General features: G+C 30.6%; 2 protein-coding genes across 8 annotated transcripts; both read left to right on the forward strand.

Moving 5' to 3' along the window:
- Positions 1-3,019: 3,019 nt before the first annotated feature.
- Positions 3,020-17,655, forward strand: LOC111316783 (serine/threonine-protein phosphatase 5-like). Of its 2 annotated transcripts, XM_022918919.2 has the most exons (14): positions 3,020-3,164; positions 3,650-3,797; positions 3,981-4,150; positions 4,232-4,303; positions 5,115-5,265; positions 7,187-7,351; positions 8,668-8,776; positions 8,856-8,973; positions 9,289-9,436; positions 14,795-15,043; positions 15,830-15,955; positions 16,043-16,143; positions 17,041-17,115; positions 17,232-17,655. In XM_022918919.2, exons 2-14 carry the CDS (start codon positions 3,719-3,721, stop codon positions 17,289-17,291), a joined length of 1,623 nt encoding a protein of 540 aa, XP_022774654.2. In that variant the 5' UTR covers positions 3,020-3,164; positions 3,650-3,718; the 3' UTR covers positions 17,292-17,655. The 2 variants fall into 2 exon arrangements, with proteins under 2 accessions (XP_022774654.2, XP_022774651.2); XM_022918916.2 differs by lacking the exon at positions 7,187-7,351.
- Positions 17,656-19,182: 1,527 nt separating this feature from the next.
- Positions 19,183-23,179, forward strand: LOC111316784 (Pentatricopeptide repeat (PPR) superfamily protein). Of its 6 annotated transcripts, none has more exons than XM_022918923.2 (4): positions 19,183-19,321; positions 19,882-19,959; positions 20,522-20,579; positions 20,685-22,809. In XM_022918923.2, the coding sequence occupies exons 2-4, from the start codon at positions 19,928-19,930 to the stop codon at positions 22,674-22,676; spliced, it is 2,082 nt and encodes a 693-aa protein (XP_022774658.2). In that variant the 5' UTR covers positions 19,183-19,321; positions 19,882-19,927; the 3' UTR covers positions 22,677-22,809. The 6 variants fall into 6 exon arrangements, with proteins under 6 accessions (XP_022774658.2, XP_022774655.2, XP_089610033.1 ...); XM_089753907.1 differs by having other exon boundaries at positions 19,245-19,321; positions 19,882-19,942; positions 20,685-23,179; XM_022918920.2 differs by having other exon boundaries at positions 20,522-23,179.
- The last annotated feature ends 717 nt before the right edge of the window (positions 23,180-23,896 follow it).

Genomic DNA, 23,896 nt, shown 5'->3' on the forward strand with positions numbered 1-23,896 from the left:
AATGGAGGAAAAAGGAAAATATATTTGTCTAATGCAATAGTCCGGATTTTTACATTTTAATACTTATTTTTATAATTTTTAATAAAATTTTTGTGACGAAATTGAGCTAAAAAAATTATCTATTGTTTCAAAAGATAAAAATTTAAATTTGATCTTTTATATTATGTACAATATTAATAATTTATATATTTTATCGTATTTTTTATAAAAATTATATATCGATCATAAAATATATTTTTTATTTTTATTAAATTTATTTATAATTTTATTAAAATTATAAATTATATTATTTTTATATTATGTTCATATCATAATATTATATAATATTTTAAATTATCAATATTAGAGTATCCATATTTGCTGCATCATTTGTGTGATATTCCACTGCAGTAGACCAATGCCTACTCTGCTGTGGCCAACCCTTCATCGACTTAACCATTTATGAATTTGGTTGGAGTATTATGGAACAACAAAGATTAGCTTATAATTTGGAGAGTCCAAATCCAAAAGTTATGATTCCCTATTTGTTTATTTATTTATGAATCTCAAATTTACGACTTCTGTTACTTTCATTTATGCACGATTATTTTAATCTTAAAAAATGATTATTTTCTATATAAACTAATTTTTTATCTGTGCAAATGCACGAAATATTTATAAAATATTTAATTTAATTCATTAAAAATCTACATAAAATTTTTGTAGATTCAAATTTTTGTTTTTTCTTCTAAATATTCGTATCTTTTTTATTTTTTTTTATTTTTAAGTAAATTTATATATTTAAGTCATATTTGATATATAAAATGATAAATAGAATAGTATGATTATAATTATATATTATATTTGATTTGTATTTAATTAAAATAGATAAAATTACAAGAAAGATTATCAATCTCTTGATATAAAATGATTCAATTCTTTCAAAATGAAGATAATTATTTTCAATTCATGAGATTAAATTTATATGCTTTATTATATTCTTAAAAATTATATTAATAATTTAAATTATATAAATTTTGAGGAAGAATAATTTTGACTAATAAATAAATTATCTCATTTTGATCCTTATACGCATTAACATAAAATGATATTATTTAATCTAATCCTAATTATAATATAAATCTTATCATAATTTTATATACTAAACATAACTTTAATATTAACATATTTGATTTGATTTTTAATTTCATATATTGAAATTGTAAAATTTCAAAATATAATTTATCAACAAAATTTTCAAATAACTTCTTGACTGTCATCTTAATTTAGAAAAGTATATTAATAAATATTTAAAACATTGAAATTTTTAATTAAATTCATTTTATAAATTTGTTTGCTTAATCGGTAAAAAAGAGAAATTTGCTATATAAAAAAAAGATTTACATAAAATCTAAATGTAGTAAGTATTTATAAATCTCAAGAAATTATAAAAAAAATTGATACTTAAGATAAAGTATAACTGAAGTTTAACATTGAAATCCATAAAAAGAATAGAAAAATTTGAAATTGAAGATAAAAATGTAATTTAAAAAGTGAAATGAAAAAAATTTTGTGAGATTCTATTCGATTCCTCAATCCCCTAAATATTTATTTTCTCCGTATATACATATGCCTATGATAAAAAAATTCTATTCATTTAAAAAAGAAAAGAATGATGAAAAAACTCTAATTTAAAATTTTTATTACTATAATATAATAGAATTTAGAGTAGTAATAGTAGAATTGATATATATTAATAAAAAATTACATGAAAATCAAGAAATGAAAATCCTTTTAAAAATAAATCACATACTAAGGAAACAAAAAAAATACTTTTTTATTTTTTCTAAAAAGACCCATTATTATCATTGCAAAAAAAAAAAGAGGATAAATTTAAGAGAGAAAATAGAGTTTTGAAAAAGAAATATGAATGAACAAAAATACTTTTAAATGAAAATTTTGAAGAAATTTGAAATGAAAGAAGTAAAGAAAAGAGTTTTGGATAAAATAGAATAGTAAAAATCTATTATGTTTTTGATCTTACATCAAGCATTTTAATTAAACATATTTTTATCTATTTATTTAAATGGATATTTTTATATGCTTTTTTAATTGGATATTTAAAAAATATATTAAGATGGATATTTTTAAATCCTTAAATCAAAATTTTTAAATAGTAATTTATGAATACTCTTATCAATTTAAATAAATTTAAATATTTTAAATGGATTTAAATAATATTAAATAAAGTAAATAATCATATATCTTTTATCCGTTTTTAAATTAATATTTGAATATTTATTATTATTTAATAATTTAGTTAAAAATTTTTTATATTTGATTATTTTAATAATATCTATTATAATTATTTATTAATATCTTATATGTCGTCATAAGAAACTATACACCTAAATATTAACATAAATAAATCTTTTAAAATTTATATGTATATTGTAATATAATATTATATATGATATATGATTGTATTATTTTAAATTTTATTATAAATAAAATTATTCAAATGTCATATATTTTATTTTTTAAGCAATTATCATATATTTATCTAATAATTTATTTATTTAAACATATCTTAATAAAACACATGTCAATCCTTTGATTTTATTAATTATTAAATTTTAAAAAATTCAACATCAATATATAAGATAATTTTTCTTACAATTAATTTATTATTGATGACAGAATTTAAATTCAAATGATTTGATTTAAAAGTGTATTATTTATGTTTTTAAATATTTGATTTAATAATTAATATATATATTTTTATTTAAAAAGTCGAATATTTTATTATTATAAAATGTGACAATCAATTTGTGAATTTTAATTCTTCTAACAATAAACCTAATATTCAATTCAAAATTATTTTATCACATGCAATTAAAAAAATCACTACTTTTTACTTTTCTCAAGGTTTTTTCTTCCCTTTCAAGTAGATAAGTGGCTAGTAATTCAGGACACATCCGATCAACCAAATGTCATCGAGGAAAATAATAAAACAAATAAATAAAATAATAATAATTTTGAAAAGTGAAAAATAATTGGGTTGCTCTCGCTCTTTAACTAGGGTTTCGCTTCCAATTAAGCTTACAATTCATTTTCTCTTTCATTTTCTGTCGATACGCAAGCTCGGTTACACCTGAATTTTTTCCTTCTAATTTACAGATAATGTACTTTCTTCTTCACTAATCTACACTTAGCTCTCCCAATACTAGACTGACCGCAAAGCTGTTAATATTTTTTTTTTCTATTTTCCTTTTGATTGGTTCCTACGAAAATGCTTAATACTCTGTTTGATTATTCTTTTGTTGCTTCTTAGCTGCAACTCGCTTTTTTTTTTTTAGGGTAAAAGTTAAAATTTCTTTCCCTGTATATGAAATTTTAAATATCTTAGAAAAAAGATAGAACTTTGAGTCATTTTTTAGTTGTATTAGTATGTAGATTGTAGAGGTTGTTTGTTTATTTATTTTTTAAGCTCTTGCTGATAATTTTAGATTTGTGATTTTTTCAGTGTATTTTAGGCATTTTTCATTTCCGTTTTGTGATACTTGTGTCATTGATGATAGTTACTGAATGGGATGTCTTGTTTCCGGATATGAAAGTGTGGTGGTTTTGCTATCCTGTTGTTTATTTGATGTTGTTATGGATGGTGCAGAGGCTTGTAAATAGAAGATAAGCATTTCATTAACATTTTACGGGAGTTAATCAAGACGGTAAAAGGGTTATGCCCAGTATGGAAAATGATAGTTCTAATGTCCCACGAGCCGAAGAAATCAAAGACCAAGCTAATGAAGCGTTTAAAGGTACCAACTTGATGTGCATGTGAATCTTCATTATTTCAGCTTTTTAATTGTTTATTGAATAATGATTGAGTTCAAGTGTTTGATTCTGCATAGAGAATGTGTAGATGGTTTAATGATGTTTGATGATGTTTGCAACTGTATTGTGTTTAGTTATGCAAAAGTTGTTTGTTTGCCTTTTTCCAGCCCACAAATATGGCCAGGCTATTGAATTGTACACACAGGCGATAGAGCTAAATAGTAAGAATGCAGTATACTGGGCAAATCGTGCATTTGCTCACACCAAATTGGAAGAGTATGGTAGTGCCATACAGGATGCTACAAAGGCAATTGAAGTTGATCCTAAATATTCAAAGGCATGCTTTATCTACTGAAACAGCTCAGCCCCTTGTGCAGAATCTATTTTGTTCTTTTTCTAATGTTTCTCCAACTTACAGGGTTATTACAGACGAGGTGCTGCTTATCTTGCAATGGGGAAGTTTAAGGAAGCACTAAAGGATTTTCAACAGGTATTTTGTCTTCCGGGGTTGTAATATTGCAAAATATGTTTGGTTCATGTCTCTGTTTAACTTCTTGCATACAGAGGTTGCCATTATCGGAAATATGTTTCTCAAAAATTTTTTTACCTGATTATTTATTCATTTATGAGTTAGATATTTCTTCCTTTTTAATAAATAATTTTCATTTTATTAGAAACTATCTTATTATTTTGACTCTCTAGGATTATTATTGAATTTTTACTCAATTTATAACATAGCTTTACAAGTTGTCCCCCCTTCTAGTATTATATATTGTATGGGGTGATGAGATGTGCTTGCAAGCTAGATTTGAGATAACTTCATTGGAGTCGATGTAATATTCTTCATTTTATGAGATGCATATATCTGCATATATGCATGCATTTTCTTTTGAGTGAGAAAACGTTTATGGTTTTGTTGGTTTTTTTACCTGAGATCATTGTGAAATGCCACGTTCCTTTGCAATTAATACACTGGTAGCAGGGGGATCCATTTTTCCTATTTTATGCTCTCCAAAATCGGTCTAGTGAAATTTATGCCTAGATAAGTCACATATGGCATATTGTCTGATCTAATTTAAAAGTCAATATTTTAAGGACCTAGGAGGGTTCTTGCAAGTTAAATGCCTAGGTCCAGAGTTTCAATTTAGAAGTAACTTTCTGTATTGCAAATACTTATTTTGCATCTATTGCCAATACCTTTTTTTTCTTCTCTCAGAGGAAATTTGTGTAATTGCCATACATTATAACATGTGACATGAGGTTTGTGATGTCTGAAAGTGTTTTCCTTCCTTTGGACTTAGGTAAAAAAGATTTGTCCCAATGATCCTGATGCTACCAAGAAATTAAAGGAATGTGAGAAAGCAGTAATGAAATTAAAATTTGAAGAAGCAATTTCTGTAACTGAATCTGAGAGGCATTCTGTAGCTGACTCTATTGACTACCACACGATAGGTATTTTCATTTTTCGATTATTTCTACAATTTATTCCCTAATTTATGTATTCTAAGATGTATTCCGGAAATGGTCTTCCACATAGATATGATATTCATTAGAATTGCTGTTTCTTTTTTGCATCTATGGGTAATACCATAATGGACAATTTTAAAAATAAGGTTGTGGAAATATCTATAGCATGTTGTTATAGTTGTGCAGAAGGTATTTAGTATGAGTCACATTCGTTTTAAGAAACTATGAACCTTGTTTGGTTGAAAGGATTACTCAAATATCATTTAGGAAGATTTGTGAATCTTTGTGTTTCATCTGTTGATATAATTTGTGAGATAATGTGTAGTGAAGCTTTTTTTTTTTTTTACTTGTTATTCTGGTGTGGGTTTTTCCTGCAAATTTTCAATGGCTTCTGATGTTATGATTTTACCATTTTATCCTCCTCTTGCAACTTCATATTTCCTATCAAGAATTTCTAAGCGTTCTTTAGGAGTAAAAACAACAAATTGTCTAACAGTTGATGCACTTCAATTTTGTTCTATGTATAGTTTGTTAGCTTGTGACCAAATGCTATTAGGCCTTTCAGTCTGGAATCTGGATGTCATCTTCTTGACAATTGATTCATTGGGTTTTATATATGTTTTATATATTATGGGGTAATGAGTTATTAGAAGGTAATTGTGCTGTAAAAGCTGCTAATTTATATAACTTTAGTTGGTAATTTTATTATTATATGTTTAAGGATAAGTGAAGTGGTTTATAAAAATTTTATAATGTCTTGGCCTATCAAGGCTGGGTTTTTCTAATGGTCTTTTGGTCACATGGATAAAATATGGCCTTGAGCTGAATCTTCTTGAAATCTTTTTATTTTTATACTCTGTAAGTATTATAGTTTTCCTGATTTACCACTTTAGGTTGTTTTTGTATGATCTATATTTTGGTAATGTATAGGTAAGAACATCGGTTGTAGGAGTTTTATTTTGTGTTGATATATCCTTTTTTTGAAGTAATAATAAGTTTTTTCTCTAATGATAAGAAATGATATATGTATATATATACATTATTGGGTGGAGGAACATGCCCATATACTTGTTATTATTGATCCTAATTTTTCAAGGATTCTTCATATTCTTAAGTTTCTGATGGACCGTAGACTACTTAGGTCTTGCAATAGTTTATTTTTGTTCCTTCCTGGGGGTGGGAATTTGGACTTTTTGGTGATTAGTTAATTTGTTGTACCTCTAGGTTTCTGACCAGGTTTTATGTTAATTATACTGCAGTAGTTTAGCATGCTAGTGAGTTGTTTTTGCTTCACTAGTGACTGGTTCTGCAAGGCAGTTATATTATCAAAAGGCAGTTTTATATGCTTAGAAACTCATCAGCCATCTTGCTGATGGGCAAGCAGTCAAGGTTTAGCATCATAATATATTTAAATGAGTAATTTGAATCTATATTATGAATAAAATAGTGAGGTAAGATCAATGTGGTATTGAGTTTGATTGCTTCCATCAATGATAAATACTTAAATTAATACTTATAATATTATGAAGAAAAAAAGCTAAATTGACACAATGGCTAATGCTCCTCTGTGTATTCTTCTGGTTTAAGCTTCATAACTTAGCACTTCTATTTTCGTGAGGAGAATCTGTACTCTCTTTTTATAACACCACAACTTAGTCTTAAAGTAACCAGATTAAGTGTTGTCTTACTAATTAGGTATGCTGGACCTTCCAATAATTTCTCTAACAAGTCTGGCTACCGGCTTTTGCTATTTCTAAGGGTAGAAGCAGTGTTTGGAGATGTTTTCCTGTCAGTTTGAACTGCTTTGATTCTAAGATTAAATTTACAATGGATAACTTTTATCAACTAGTATAAAATTTATGGTTAATTAACATTTATATTATTTTAACATATTGTATCATAATAGGGAAGAGTCCCAGTTCGCCGTCCATGCGCACCCAAGTGGCCTTAGCGGCAGTTGCAGTAGCATTTGTGGCAGCACTAGTGATGATTGTGGGGGCAGCAGCCGCCACAAAGGTGGCCGCAATAGTGGGGGTGGTTCTAGGGACATGGTGGTGGGGTGGATCTGCTGGTAGTGGTGTCTTTACTGAGAGTTAAATGCTTGACTTAGGTTTGACAGTTTGAGCTCCAAGTAAAATGAAGTACTGCTACAAGTCAATCTCACATGTTTCAATAACCAGTCAGGAAATCTTTTCTTCTGGAGAAGTGGTTAATTGCACTTTCAAGTTTAAATTAGTGAATTCACTAAAAACACTGATGCATTTCGCTTGGCCATTTAGTAGGAATTTTCCTTCTCTCTCTCCCCTTTTATTTGTTTAAAAAATTCTTCTTTTTGATTTCACTCTTATAAGAATTGTCCTAAGATAATGCTACCAACCATCATGTATTTTCATTAAGGAAAAGGGAGAAAAATTAAAAATGTTGATTGACTACTTATTGACTCCTTGATGCAATTATAGAAACGTTGGGGGAATTGGGAACACTTTTCCTCCCTGTGAGAGGGTACTTAATCCTAATATTCTAGGTGGATGGGAGTGGGTTTTTGCTTTTATTGCATCTATAATATTTATTTACAGAATAAAATTTGTGCCGATTTATTTTATATCCATATTACGTTTGGTTGAGGCAAGAAGTTATTACTCTGATTTGCTTAAAGACTGAGTTCAATACCAGGCTTAGATGTTTTTGAGTTTAGCTTAGGTCCTCCTCATCTCTTCCTGGTTTTTTCTCTGAGCCGGTGGTTGGATGATGTACTGGTAGGTTGTATTCTCCTTTCATGAAAAACCCTTAGCCAGTAATCAACAAAGAATTTGATCCCAAGTTTTTGACACATATGGTGAATGACATTGTCTGCTAGTTTATTTCTATATTTATTCCTATGCGTTGCATGGGTTTATGATGTAATAGGTAATAATTATTGATCCTAAAAGAATTTGTAAATTGAATATAGCATTTGAACAATTGAAAAGCTTTGGAAACGAGGACATGTGGAGTTATCAACAGATTAATTTTAGTACGTGAGGATGTATAACTAGGACTAGTACATGAGAAAGAGAGAGAGAGAGCTCTTGCTTGTTTACTTTTTATAGACCGTGCATTGCATGGGTTTATGTTGAAAGGATTTGTGGAATTGAATGTAGCAATTCATTCTGGCATTGGAAAGAGGCTAATGCATGATTGCCATTTACTTTCTAATATGTGAGCTGCATATAAACATTTAACTTACATGATCAGCAGTCATATAAACACAGATAAAACATTCTGCAAAATGTTGTTTATTTTGGAGACACTGAATATTTTAGATGCTTTTTTGAATTCTTCAAAGTATCTTAACAATAATTTTGTCTGCAGTGCATTAATGACATTGCTATTTTGTTTCCATTGTAGAGGTGGAGCCACAATATTCAGGTGCAAAAATAGATGGAGATGTTGTTACTTTGGATTTTGTTAAGAAAATGATGGATGACTTCAAGAATCAAAAGTGTTTGCATAAAAGGTATGTTTAGCAAGTGCAGTTATGGATTTTGTTCTTGCTACATCACTAATATTTTTTTTGAATAATGTTATTGTTACAGGTATGCCTTCCAGATTGTCTTACAAACAAGAGAAATGTTGCAGGCTCAGCCCTCTCTTGTTGATATTAATGTTCCTGATGGCAGTCATTTCACTGTATGTGGTGATGTTCATGGTCAGGTAAATTCACTCCTTTATGTTTAATCTGTAACTTTAACTGCTGGACATGATATGTTTTTACTGAATGTTAATTGACGGAGGATAAAGTGGTATTACCTGTTAATAGAAAATAAATGCACACACTTGCATGACATGGTGATGTATATAATGTCACTATCCGGTAATGTTGGATGTAAATAGCTTTGTTGCTTTCTTAAGTTACCCATCAGTTACAGCTATGTTAATTTAGCATGCCTCGTTTTATTGCTGATATTTTCTCTTTCTTTTTGGTGGTTTTTGTTTATTAATGCATTTATTTTTCCATATTTCTTGTAGTTCTACGATTTGATAAATATTTTTGAGCTTAATGGTCTCCCTTCAGAAGAGAATCCATATCTCTTTAATGGTGACTTTGTGGATAGAGGATCTTTCTCTGTGGAGGTCATCCTCACACTGTTTGCATTTAAGTGCATGTGTCCATCAGGTGAAACCTACTTTATACATTCTCTGCCTCACATTTCCTTCTTGGCTTTTACATTTGTTTTGGTAATCATTTGTTTCCTGCTTTTTCCTCCCCTTCCTCTTTTGGTTGACATTGTCAATCTTGTTAATTTCAGATATTTTAGATGAATCTTTTCCAATTTTCATTAATATTTTCCCCAATCTTATTTGCTTTCACCAAATTGTCACTGGAATATCTAGGTGCTTTAATTGAGAACTTCTTTTAGGTCATCTCTATCTAAACTGATCATCATGAGTGGACATTGTGGAAAAACTAAGAAATAAATCAGTGTGAAAACTGAATGTATGTTGGAAAACTGCTTATTGAGAATCATACAAGAATTTTAGGTTTATATACAACTAACTAGGGGTTAAATTAGGAAACTAAATCTTCCTAAAAAACTAATCCTATAATTGAGGGATTGTCTATCCTAATTTTAGGGATACAAATACTTAATTTTAGATATACAAATATAAATATACAGATTACAAGATTACAACCAGCTGTAAATAAGTGTTTTCCCACACTCCCCTTCAAGCTGGTGAATAGGTGTTTTTCATTCTCAGCTTGAAAATAATTTTTTGAAATGTTGCACTACTGAGCCCTTTAGTCAACACATCTGCAAGTTGACCCTTAGTTGATACATAAGGTGTACAAATCAACCCACTGTCTAGTTTCTCCTCTATGAAATGCCGGTCTAGTTCAATGTGTTTTGTTTTATCATGTTGCACAGGATTGTGTGCAATGCTTATTGCAGACTTGTTATCACAGTAGAGTCTCATTGGTCCATCCCACTTGATCTTCAAGTCTTCTAGGATAATCTTTAACCATAGTAGTTCACAAATTCCTTGAGCCATTGCTCTGAACTCTGCTTCAGCACTTGATCTTGCTACCATATTCTGTTTTTTACTTCTCCAAGTCACAAGATTACCACCTAAGAAAGTGCAGTAGCCTGAGGTGGATCTTCTATCATTTACTGAATCTGCATAATCAGCATCTGTATATGCTTCTAGAACTAACCTTGAATTTCTTTTGAATAAGATACCTCTCCCAGGATTGGCCTTCAAATAGTGCAATATACGGTAGACAGCTTGTAGGTGCACTTCTTTAGGACTATGCATAAATTGACTTACCACACTCACATCATATGTTATATTAGGTTTAGTATGTGAGAGATAAATGAGTCTTCCAACTAATCTTTGGTACATCTCTCTATTTTATGATTAGGATCTATAAGGGTATTTGCAGGTTTACATGCAAGCTTCCCAGTTTCCTTCAGAAGATCCATCACATATTTCTGTTGTGAGATGAAAATATCATGCCGTGAGTGAGCTACTTCAATTCCTAGGAAGTACTTCAATTTCCCTAGCTCTTTTATCTCAAATTCTCTAGCCAGACACTGTGTTAGAGATTCTCTCTTTTTCATCATCTTCAGTTACAATTATATCATCAACATACACTAATAAACTGTGAGTCTCCCTGAATCAGAGTGCTTGATAAACAATGTGTGATCTCTTTGACTCTGTTTATATCCCATTGCTAGCATCACTTTGGCAAATCTCCGGAACCAAGCCCTAAGAGACTGTTTAAGGCCATATAAAGCTTTTTTCAGCTTGCATACTTTATTTGCTTCTAGATGACCTCCAAATCCCGGTGGAACCTTCATATATATTTCTTCTTCCAAATCACCATGTAGAAAAGCATTCTTTACATCAAATTGTTGAAGCTACCAATTGTAATTTGCAGCCAATGATAACAAAATTCTAACTATATTCATCTTGGCAATTGGAGCAAAGGTTTCCTGGTAATCCACTCCATAGGTTTGAGTGTAGCCCTTAGCCACGAACCTGGCTTTATACCTTTCAACAGTACCATCTACCTTGTATTTTACAATGAAAACCCATTTACACCCCATTGGATTTTTTCCTTTAGGCAACTCTACCAATTCCTGTGTCTGATTTTTCTCTAAGGCCTTCATTTTTATTTTCATGGCTTGCCTCCATTTCTCACTGGATAATGTCTCGGATAATTTAGTTGGAACAGAAATAGTGTTTACGCTCACAAGAAAATTTTTGTGGGATGGTGAGAATTTTTCAAATGACACAAAATTAGAGATTGGGTATAGTGGATGCTTGGTACATTCTCTGGTTCCTTTCCTAATGACAATAGACAGATCATAATCACTAGTTATAGTTTTAGGAGATTCATGCTCATTTTGAGAAACAGAGTAAAAAACTGTAATTACCTCATTTCTAGAGTTAGGATCAGGTTCTTGGACTGGCACTGGTTTAGGATTTGGAACTTTCCTTCTTGAGTAGACTTGTAATTCCTTTATAGAATCAAGAACAATATTATCCTTTGTCACATCTTCCATATTTGGAATGGGTTCAGACTCAAATTCAGTGTTTGATTTGGGCTCAGCAGAAACAGATTTCGACTCAAAAGAATTAATGGGTGTAAATGTTGAAGAATGGGGCAAATCAAGCAAAAAGAAGTCTTTATCCTTATCTTCCATGAATGAAGTCTCCCTCTGAAGATAAGGTTGAGTAAAAAATGGTTTATTTTCTTCAAAAGTCACATCTGCAGACACATAATTTTTTGGTAGGAGGATGATAACACTTATATCCTTTTTGAGTTGAAGAATACCCCACAAAAATACACTTAATCGCTCTTGGATCCAACTTTCCCCTGTTATGACTGTGAACATGAACAAATGATGTACAACCAAATATCCTAGGTGTGAGATTGTTTGTGGTATTGAGGTTGGGATAAAATTGTGAGAGTAGTTCCATAGGAGTTTTAAATCCCAAAACCCTTGAAGGTAACCTATTTATAATATGTGTGGTAGTGAGAACAGCTTCCCCCCAGTAAAATTTAGGTTCATTTGCTTGAAAAAGAAAAGCTTGGGTTATGGCTAGTAAATGGCTGTTTTTTCTCTCTGCCACTCCATTCTGCTGTGGAGTATTAACACAAGATGACTCATGGATAATCCCCTCTTTTTGGAAATAGGTAGATAGACTTTGGTTGAAGTAGTCTTTTGCATTATCAGACTTAAATTTCTTGATTCTCACTCCAAATTGATTTTGGATCATGTTTTGGAAGCTTAAAAACACACTATTTACATCTGATTTGAATTTAAGTAAAAAAATCCAAGAGACCCTGGTACAATCATCTATGAATGAAACAAACCATCTCGTACCAGAAATATTAGGAATTGTAGAGGGACCCCAAATGTCACTATGAATAAAGTAAAAGGGAGTAGAACTTTTTTTGTTACTGATTGAAAAAGACACACGTCTATGCTTTGCAAGTTCGCAAACATCAGAATGAAAATCTTCGATATTTAATCCTTTGAACAAAGAAGGAAACATGTTTCTCAAGGTTCCAAAAGAAGGATGTCCAAGACGAAAATGATAAAGCCAGATTTTGTTTTTATTGGAAGATTTTTCAGAAAGAAATGACAAAGGTAAACTATTCTTGATACTATTTGTGTTATTTGATGTTTAAAGATAGTATAGTCCATCCTTCTCCTTAGCAAGTCCAATCATCTTCCCCAAACTCTGGTTCTGAAATTCACAATAAGAGGGATAAAAAGTTACTTTGCAATTCATATCTCTGGTAAGTTTTTGTATAGATATCATATTAGTAGACAATCCAGAAACATGAAGAACATTTTTGAGAACAAACGAGGGATTAACTTGAACATCTCCTAATCTTGCCACTGTGGTAAGTGAACAATCTGCAACAACAATTTTCTTATTACTAGGACACATGTTTTATGTACTAAACTTTTGTGAGGAATGTGTCATGTGGTCTGTGGCTCCTGAGTCAATGAGCCAAGAACTCGTAATAGGCTTAGCCGAGACATTTAATCCATGAGAACCGGAAGCTTTACCTGAACTAGAAACTTTACCCAAAGAACATACCACAGTAGGCTTTTCAAGGAATTTCAATAAGTTTCTCAGCTTTTCAATCTCTTCCCTGTCGAACTCTCCTTGTTTCTGAAACATCTGTAGTACTCCAGTGATTTTTTCAGTTAACATTTTCTCAAATTGGGTGGTAGTGATATCTTTCTTTGAAAGGGTTCGGCAATGAAGGGCTAAACAGGATTCAGCAATGAAGGCCTAAAAAAGTCAGCAATGAAGGTTGAAAATTTTGCTTCCCAAGAAGAGCCTAAAGCTCTGATACCATGTGAAAAAACTAAGAAATAAATCAATGTGGAAACTGAATGTATGTTGGAAAACTGCTTATTGAGAATTATACAAGAATCTTAGGTTTATATACAACTAACTAGGAGTTAAATTAGGAAACTAAATCTTCCTAAAAAACTAATCCTATAATTGAGGGATTGTCTATCATAATTTTAGGGATACAAATACTTAATTTTAGAGATACAAATATAAATATACAGATTACAAGATTACAACCCGCTGTAAATAAGTGTTTTTCCACACTCCTCCTCAAGTTGGTGAATAGGTGTTTTTCATTCCCAGCTTGAAAATAATTTCTTGAAATGTTGCACTACTGAGACCTTTAGTCAACACATCTGCAAGTTGACCCTTAGTTGATACATAAGGTGTACAAATCAACCCACTGTCTAGTTTCTCCTTTATGAAATGCTGGTCTAGTTCAATGTGTTTTGTTTTATCATGTTGCACAGGATTGTGTGCAATGCTTATTGCAGACTTGTTATCACAGTAGAGTCTCATTGGTTCATCCCACTTGATCTTCAAGTCTTCTAGGATAATCTTTAACCATAGTAGTTCACAAATTCCTTGAGCCATTGCTCTGAATTCTGCTTCAGCACTTGATCTTGTTACCACATTCTGTTTTTTACTCTTCCAAGTCACAAGATTACCATCTAAGAAAGTGTAGTAGCCTGAGGTGGATCTTCTATCAGTTATTGAACCTGCATAATTAGCATCTGTATATGCTTTTAGAACTAACCCCGAATTTCTTTTGAATAAGATACCTCTCCCAGGATTGGCCTTCAAATAGTGCAATATACGGTAGACAGCCTGTAGGTGCACTTTTTTAGGACTATACATAAATTGACTTACCACACTCACAGCATATGCTATATCAAGTCTAGTATGTGAGAGATAAATGAGTCTTCCAACTAATCTTTGGTACATTTTTCTATTTATAGCAGCATCTTCATTAGCTTCTCCAATTTTATGATTAGGATCTATAGGGGTATTTGCAGGTTTACATATAATTGATAATTTTGATTGGGAGCTCTTTAAACTGATCTTCTGGACTTGATGTTCCCTATTAGTATGGTACTTATGCAACCTTAATTTCACTTTTATTGCATCTAACTTACTTGGGAATTTTCAGCTATTTATCTTGCTAGAGGGAATCATGAGAGTAAGAACATGAACAAGATATATGGCTTTGAGGGTGAAGTCAGGTCCAAGTTGAGTGAGACATTTGTGGAACTCTTCGCAGAAGTATTCTGTTGTTTGCCTTTGGCTCATGTAATAAATCAAAAGGTTTTTGTCGTACATGGAGGTCTTTTTAGTGTTGATGGGGTGAAACTTTCTGACATCAGAGCAATAGATCGGTTTTGTGAGCCTCCTGAGGAAGGTAAACTTCAACAAGGTGTTTTCCTTTCAGTTTCTGCGATGCCTGTTGCAATTTCATATGTTAGGCATTAACTATTGATTTTTCTTCTTTTTAAGTTTAGCAACTAAGTTGTTAATGTGTATGTATTCATCCTCTTTTATTAGAATGGATGTTTCTCCATATAATCCATATCTATATCTATACAGTGTATAAATTTAGCTTAAGAGGTTGAATTTTTTTAAAGACATAAATACCCTGTCCATTTTTTTTTTTTAATTTATTTCTAATAAAATTTAACTATAGAGTAGAGGTTTACTTAAATTTTTTTCATGTAGAGTTTTAATCTAATTGAATCTCTATTTTTTATTTATTGACTTGCTAATATTAATTTATTAGATAGGATTGGAGGGGCATGAAACTTTTGTGAAGGTTAAAATACCTTATTACTTTTATTTTTTTATTTTAATAAATTTTTATAATAAAGTTATGATTTTACTTGAATTACATTGTAATCTACCTAAATCACTGTTTTTAATTTGTAACTTTTCAATCTTAATTTATCATACAAAAATTCAATTTTATGACGAGATTTATAATTAAATTGAAAATTTTTAATTTTTTTTATTTTTTAATCATTAGACTGATATATAATTTTATTCATATGTAAAATGCATATAAAAAAGTAGCTATCTAAATTTGCAAATCTATGACGAAATTGAAGCAAATTGAGGAGCAAAAAGGTAGTCATGTTGGATAATGATATCTTGTTTTGACTTATGTCTCATGGTTCTCTGTTGATTTCATCAGGGTTGATGTGCGAATTGCTTTGGAGTGATCCACAACCTTTCCCAGGACGAGGTCCTAGCAAGAGAGGAGTAGGTCTTTCATTTGGTGCAGATGTGACGAGAAAATTTTTACAGGATAACAATCTAGGTATTTATCTGTTAGTTTGTGTGCTTTTTTATAGTGGAAAAAAAGTAATTGGTGTCTGATGTTGGTGATCGTACATGCTTTTGACAGATTTAGTTGTGCGATCTCATGAAGTAAAAGATGAAGGTTATGAGATTGAGCATGATGGTAAACTTATTACTGTTTTCTCTGCACCAAATTATTGTGATCAGGTAATTGAATCTTAAATTCCTTCATAAATAGGATCATCTATTAATGCAAAAATTATCCTAAGATTTTTTTGTAATCGTTTCATAAGGATATTTCTGTACACAAAATGCTTTAAGTATGTTATCTTGCATGCTTCATTTTCATGAATCATTCTGCAGCCTTAGTTTAATTTAACTGCTTATCCTTGGTGAACTAGTATCAATTATTAACTATATGAAGTTGCATCATCTTGTTTTATTTTTTATCCTTTTTAATCTGAACCAAGTGGTTTTGGATAATCAGAAAGACAATGGTAGCTTATAACCAATATTGTAAAGCAATTAAGGTGGAAGGTTGAAGTTTATCAGTCTTGGTTTTATTGTCGGGGATTGGTGCGCATGCGTGCTCCTGACTTTTGTCTTTGTAATCTTCTTATGTAGTCATTTTAAAGTAACAATGTGTATATGTCCTTCGGTGCACAAGTTTCTCCATTGTAATCTGCATTCTATGGTCATTTTAAAGTTCACTGCAATATTACAAAGATCAATTGATGTTGTGGACAATGTCAGGCGTATTGTATGGACAAGAAGTTTCTACTAGTACTTGGTGAAATTACTCTTGAGAGTAGTATACTGTTCTTGAAATTTAATGTTTAGGTTTTTGCACGAGGATTTGGCCTTTTCCAACTTCACAGCCTCTTTACCTATGTTCTCCCCCAACCCCTGTTATCTTTAGGTCTCTTCTTAATTGTCATTCTGTTTGAAGTTGAAATTGAGTAAATTGGTTGGAGGTTCTGTTTTAGGAGTTGAAGATCCAAATAAATTATATATAAATATATATTTGTATTCTAACACCATTGAACCATTTGAGTCCTGTTTTCTTGTTTACATATTATGTTGTCGAAATTTTATTTGTTTCAGATGGGTAACAAGGGTGCATTTATTCGCTTCGAAGCCCCCGATTTGAAGCCAAATATTGTTACGTTCTCAGCAGTGGTTAGTAGTTGTTTCTTTTGTTGTCAACATTTTCCCTCCTAGGAAAGCACCAGGATCCTTCTTAATTTTTTATTTTATATGAAATAAGTTTGACATACTTTCTCTGTGATTTGCAGCCTCACCCTGATGTCAAACCGATGGCATACGCAAACCATTTCCTCCGAATGTTCCAATAAAACCATCCTGTATGATCTTCTGCTTTGCAATGTCTCCACTGCTCGATGGTAATTTGTTCCAGGAGGCAGCTCGAGCAGTTGTAAATGTTGACAAATGCAGTTTAATTTATGTTTTATTTTATTTATTTTATTTTTACCTACAATGTTGGTCTCTGCGATTTATTTTAAGAATTTCAGGCGTGGGGTTCATTATGAAAATTTTACGCACTTTAATCCAAAAGCCAGTTCAAGGTGGGGAAAAAGAAGAGAAAAAAAACTGGCTAGTCTGATAGCATTGTAAAATAGGTGACTTCTATTCCATGTCTTTGTATTTATAACATTTGTCGTCCTTTTTACATTCAATAAAATTGTTATGTTTCTTATTCGTAGGTGAAGTCATTGCCTCGTCACTTAATACTCTTTCCTTTTAAATAAGATTATTAAATATTTAGCTATCAGATTTTTGGATTTTTTTAAATTTTAATCCTTTAATTTAAAAAAAAACAGTAAGTTTAAATTTTTTAATGATTGAGTGATCAAAACAGTAAATTTATATATATATATATATTTCTTTTGGTAAGAAAAAATTCAAGATAAATAAGTTGTTCAGTTTTTTAGATCAAGATAAGATGTATCGTATCTAATAATTTAAGATAAATAGTTATAATTCGTGCATTCGATATGATTTTAATAAATGTTTATTAGTATGACTTAAATTCAAAATTTTTTCATCGAAAAAGATAAATTTTAATCGATTGAACTAATTATTATATGATAAATTTATATATAATACTTATGAATTTGGTGAATAAAACATTTTTTTTTAAATTAAATGACCAAAGTAAAGCGTTTATATATGAAAAGATTTATATATATATTTTTTCATTTTCTTAGTGGTACTTATTTTATTTTATATTTGATCTTTTAAAATTTTTTTTTGCTTATCTAACTTACAAAATTGATGTTTTAGTCATTAGCATTTATAAATTTGGTCACGTAAAGGAATGGACTCTAGGATGGCATTTCATCAGGTCTTGACAAAGTACATTTTGATTTTGATTGCTTAATAATGTAACCAAGGTAACATGGTAATAAAAATAAAATTTTTAAAAAGGAATAAGTTATAAATATTTTTAATTTTTTTTACTATCATGTGATAGAGCACCTTTCATGCCATGGCAATCAAAGTATTTTGTTACATGGAAGAAGTGCTTTTGTTGACTATCTTTTAAATTAATTGATATGTTATTAAAGTTAATATTTGAAGAATAAAAATTTAAATGAATTTATATATGTTATGTTCTTTTTAATTAGGTAAATAATAAAATAGAGAGGTTAAGAGTAGATTAAAAATTAAAAAAAAAATGTTTATGGACCATTGGATCAAGTTTGATTTGGATTAAATTTGATTGACATTTTTAAAGTTATGTTAAAACTGGAGTTGTTTATTTAGGCATGTATAGTTTCAAACAATAGTCTTGAACGTTATTTAAAATAAAAATAAAAATAAAAATTATATTAATATTTTAATATAATAAATAGGAATTTTGAAATATTTTTAATATATTCAGCAAAAAAAGAAATATTTTTAATATTAATATAAATAATATTTAATAATAAATAATACTATTTAAATTTAATATATTAGGCCAAACAAGAAATATTTTTAATATGAATATAAATAATATTTAATAATAAATTATTCTATTTAAAAATATTTAAAAAAATATTTTAACAATAAATATTTAACAGTTATGCAACACTCAACATTATAATTTTGCAAAAAAATGTAATATTTTTATAAAATTACCAAAACTATCATTAATTTATCCTAACAATAAAATTTTTTAAAAATTATTTTCAAATCGATTTTTGCAAATGGTTTGCCCTTCCAGGTCGAAAAAATTGATTTGGGCTGATTGGTCTCGGCCCATGAACATTTTGCATATGGGAGAGGTGGCGTCAACAACTCTTGAAACTTCACTCGGCAGCATTTTGTTACTCAGTATCTTCAGCATTTAGTCTTTGTTCCTGCTCCAACATGTTTTCAGGTTAGATCTTCAACACTGTTTTCTCTCTCTCTCATATTCATTTCCTCTGATAAACAAAAGAAAAAACAATTTTCCTCCTGCTAAAAAAAAAAAACATAGTTATTACTTTGATGTTTATCCAGCAATCAAGCCAACTGCGATTTATTTTAATAAATAATAATATAATTGCTCTACATAGAGATTGCTTGAGCAATGTTTACCATAAAACAAAGTTTGTTATATCTATAAACCCATTTCACCATTTCTCTTATTACTCTGTTTTTTCTTTTTCTTATCTGAATCCATGTATGACTTAAACAATGCCCTTTCGGCTTTACCCAAATTGACCCATTATCGATAATGTGTCCCTCTGCAATTTTACACCAATTTTATCATATTTCTTTCTTTTGTTTTTTACTCATCTAGAGCCCCAATCATTTAGAAGAAGAAACACTTTTAGGCTTAATTGATATACTATCTTTTGCTATTTTTAAAACTTTATGCTTTTTCCCTTCTTTATATATCACCGTATATACTATTTTATGAAAAAAGAAAACAAATTAATTTATACTGTCTTACAGTCTCACTTGGACACCGCCCAGGCTGGCTTGAGACAGTGAAGATTCAATGACATTTTTGCCGGTAATCTACTTTCCATTGTATGCCCTTTAATCTCTCCTGTTTCCCTTTCCAAAGATTCCTTTTGGTTCCAAAGACAAGTCATGAAATGATCCTCTGTCTGGTTATGCTTTGTTTTTTTTTTTTTTTTGTTATATAAGTTATTTTCTTTTCTTTGTCTGCAATCTGATTATCCAGTTTATATGAAGTTCAATTTGTAAATGGGAAGTAATTGTTTGTTTACTTTCAAGTAATGGATCATTCTAGCTATAAATTTTTGGACTTTTTTTTTTCTTTTGGTTTTCACATTGCAACCAATCAGAGGATTAATTGAAACCCATGGGGCTAATTTTTGTTGTCATCTCCTGCATTTCCCATTTTTTAAAAATGGTTTGCACTACTATATATCATGCCAACGGAGGATTAGCTGGAACTTAGTTGTGAAAACTTCTAATTCTTGCTTTTTATAATTCTCTCTTCACACATACATATATAAATACATGTGTATGCATGAAAAGATTTTTCATTTAGTTGATGGTATTTTTGGCATTTCTTATGCTTCTTATGTGTTTAGAAATGAAAATTAATCTGGGTTTGGTGCAGGTTGTGGGTTATTACCATTTATCTGAAAATGGCACTAAAATTTAGGAGGAAAATACTGGTGAATCCTTGCTTCATTAGTCACAATTCTTCTCGATTCATTGTGTGCTTGAATTCAAATCATGACACAGGGCTTTTCCTTAGCAAAGGTTTTGGTGGGTTTCAGGGATCTGATGTAATATGCAGACCTCGCTTTTTTTGTCCTGTTACGTGTCTGGAAAGGTTAAGTTGGGAAGGTTCTTCTCATGCAGTTTTGTTGACAAAGCTTGAAATTGCTTTGAAGGATCTCAAACTGGATGAAGCGTGGGGAACTTTCAATGATTTTCAAAGGTTATATGGTTTTCCCAACCATTTACTTGTTAATAGGCTCATCACTCAACTGTCCTATTCGTGCAGCCCTCATTGGCTACAAAAAGCTTGTGATTTGGTTATGATAGTCTTTAAAGATAAATCATTTCATCTTCAGCCTGACATCTTGGCTAAGCTTGTTCTCTCTTTAGCAAGAGCCCAGATGCCCATTCCATCATCAATGATTCTTAGATTGATGCTGGAAAAGGAGATACTACCCCCTATGAATGTATTGCGGTTAGTATTTCTGCATATGGTGAAGACAGAGGTTGGGACATGTATAGCATCCAATCTCTTGGTCCAGTTTTGTGACTATTACATAAGATTTTGTTCAGGAAAGAGTCATTGCACTAACTTGCTGAAACCTGATACAATGATCTTTAATCTTGTGCTTGATGCTTGTGTTAGATTTGCATCATCTCTCACAGGTCAACAAATTATAGAATTGATGTCACAAACTGGGGTTGTTGCTGATGCACACTCAATCAATATCATTGCTCAAATCCATGAAATGAATGGGCAGAGGGATGAGTTGAAGAAATTTAAAGATCATATTGCTTTTTTACCAGTGCCTTTTGTTTCTCATTATCAGCAGTTTTATGAGTGTTTGTTAAGCTTGCATTTTAAGTTTGATGACATCGATGCTGCTGCAGAGCTTGTCTTGGACATGAATAGATCTAGGGAATCCCATCCTATTGAAGATCTTGGGAAGGATTACCAGAAGCCTCGTTTTGTTCCCATTGGATCTCACAATCTCAGGAATGGACTGAAGATGCAAATTGTGCCTGCGTTGCTGCAAAAGGATTCTGCCTTCAAAGCAGAAGGCAAATCGGATCTTGTTTTCTGTAGGGATAAGAAACTTCTTCCTACTAATAGGGCTCTGTCCAAGTTCATTAATGGATACAAGAGGCATGGGAAAATCAATGAGCTGACAAAGTTTTTACTTAGCTTAAAAAGGGAGTTATGTTCATTAGGTGGATCAAGTTTGTTTTCTGACTTGATTGATGCATGCATTTCATTAGGCTGGATGGAGATTGCTCATGACATTTTGGATGACATGGAATCTTCTGGTGATCCTTTGGGTTCTAGTACATATGTGGCACTCCTGACAGCTTATTATAAAAGCAATATGTCTAGGGAGAGAAATGTACTGCTAAAACAAATGAGGAAGGCTGGTTTGGTCGTAAATTTGTCTGAAAAGATTGTTATGTCCGAAAATGTGCCAGCAAATGTAAGTAGAAGTTCTCTCTGCATAAACGTATCATCTTCTATTTGTCAACCAAGTCTCTCTGAGTCTCTTTTTCAAGAAATATGTGAGGCGGAGAAGGCAATATCTCCTATAATTTATGAATTGAACTCTTCTATTTACTTCTTTTCAAAGGCTAAAATGATGGGGGATGCGCTGAAGGTATACCGAAGAATGGAAGAGATGAAAATCCAACCCACTGAACATACTTTTGCATATCTGGTATGTGGGTATTCTTCACTAGAAATGTATCGTGATATTACTATTCTGTGGGGTGACATGAAGAGGACCATGGAGAGTAGGAATTTATCTGTGAGTAGTGATTTGTACGAGTTCTTGCTGCTAAACTTTATTCAAGGTGGATACTTTGAAAGGGTGATGGAGGTCATAGGTTATATGGAAAAGCGTAGCATCTATATTGACAAATGGATGTATAAGATTGAATATCTAAAGATTCATAAGAATCTTTATAGGAGCTTAAAAGCATGGAAAGCTAGAACTGAGGCTCAAGGTAAGAGGCTTGAGCATGTTCAGGCTTTTAAGAAATGGGCTGGCATTAAATGAAGGTTTTCAAATATGTTAGGTGTTTGGGTGAATGGTTTATGATGTTGCGTGCTTTTAATGTTAAGATTTGATCTTTAACTTTCTATAACTAAGAGCCGAAGCTAAATAGTTTAGAACCAAAAGCAAAATATAAGGAGAAATTAAGTTCTGTTGGTCATGAAACCTTTATAACTTTCAAAGCCCGAGGAAGAAGTTCAGTTTCATTTTTTGATCTCTCATTGGATCTATGTTGATATCCAATATGTCTTACTGTACTTTCTCTGTTCCGATAGCTACAATGTTGTCAAGAAGATGGCTTTACCTTAAGTTGCACTCTTGACTCTTTCCTTTCTAGAGCTGGATTTGGTAAAGGTTCTATAGTGTGCTTTCCCAGGAGGTAAGGACAAAGTTACTTATTTTTAAGATTCATAACCTTTATACTAAATTATGTGAATAAAAACCATTTCATTGTTTGTTTTCTCTGTAAATAACAAAGGTTTGATTGAATTTTGTTTCTCTCTCTCATCCTCTCAGTGTGTTTTAATTTATCTTGTGAGGTCGGGGGATTATCATGCCTATATATCACGAAAGCATATAAGCTATAATTATTTAAATGTAATTAATCAATTATAATTTAATATTATGTAGGGTTTATAAAAAATTATATAAAGTTTATATTTTTAAGTGATAGATTCTTACATAATTTTTTATTATGATTAATTAAAATTATAGTAAAAAAAATTTGTAAGTGAAATACTCTCTCGCCACGTAAAGTTTCACGACAGACAAAAGCATTAAAGATTGGTTAGGAGAGTTGTCACGTGATAAATGTGTGTGTGGAGTTTCATGTGCGCTGTGTATTATATAGCTTAAATTTAGATAAAAGAGATGATCAACCCAGTTAGTAGGCTAACTTTTTAGATTGAGGTCCCAGCGTTACGCCAAGGCTTCAAGAAAAATTAAATAGAGTATTAAATTGGATATTTTAATCTTACATTGAATATGAAAGAAAATTACTGAGATATTAAAATATTAATATTGTATAAATTGATTTAAAAAAAAAAAATGATCACGTAATAAATAATATTAAAGTAAATTTTAGATCGTTTAATTCATATCAAACGTTTTAAAATTTTTGTTACGAAAAATCACGAGATTGAATAAAAAAAAATATCATATTAAATATATAAGATATTTTAATTTCATATTAAATATAAAAAAATGTTAAAATATTATCGTTA

This window comes from Durio zibethinus, chromosome 24, assembly GCF_047325235.1.
Source record: "Durio zibethinus cultivar Kanyao isolate XHJ-2024 chromosome 24, ASM4732523v1, whole genome shotgun sequence".
NCBI lineage: Eukaryota > Viridiplantae > Streptophyta > Magnoliopsida > Malvales > Malvaceae > Durio > Durio zibethinus.

What these genes read in the sequence shown, in the direction of transcription:
- LOC111316783 (XM_022918919.2), top strand. Translation starts at nt 3,719, where the DNA reads ATGCCCAGTATGGAAAATGATAGTTCTAATGTCCCACGAGCCGAAGAA. An exon ending in CACTAAAGGATTTTCAACAG is followed by an intron (nt 4,304 to 5,114) that starts GTATTTTGTCTT and finishes CTTTGGACTTAG; the next exon opens with GTAAAAAAGATTTGTCCCAA. An exon ending in TTGTGAGCCTCCTGAGGAAG is followed by an intron (nt 15,044 to 15,829) that starts GTAAACTTCAAC and finishes TGATTTCATCAG; the next exon opens with GGTTGATGTGCGAATTGCTT.
- LOC111316784 (XM_022918920.2), top strand. Translation starts at nt 19,928, where the DNA reads ATGACATTTTTGCCGGTAATCTACTTTCCATT. An exon ending in CCGGTAATCTACTTTCCATT is followed by an intron (nt 19,960 to 20,521) that starts GTATGCCCTTTA and finishes GGTTTGGTGCAG; the next exon opens with GTTGTGGGTTATTACCATTT.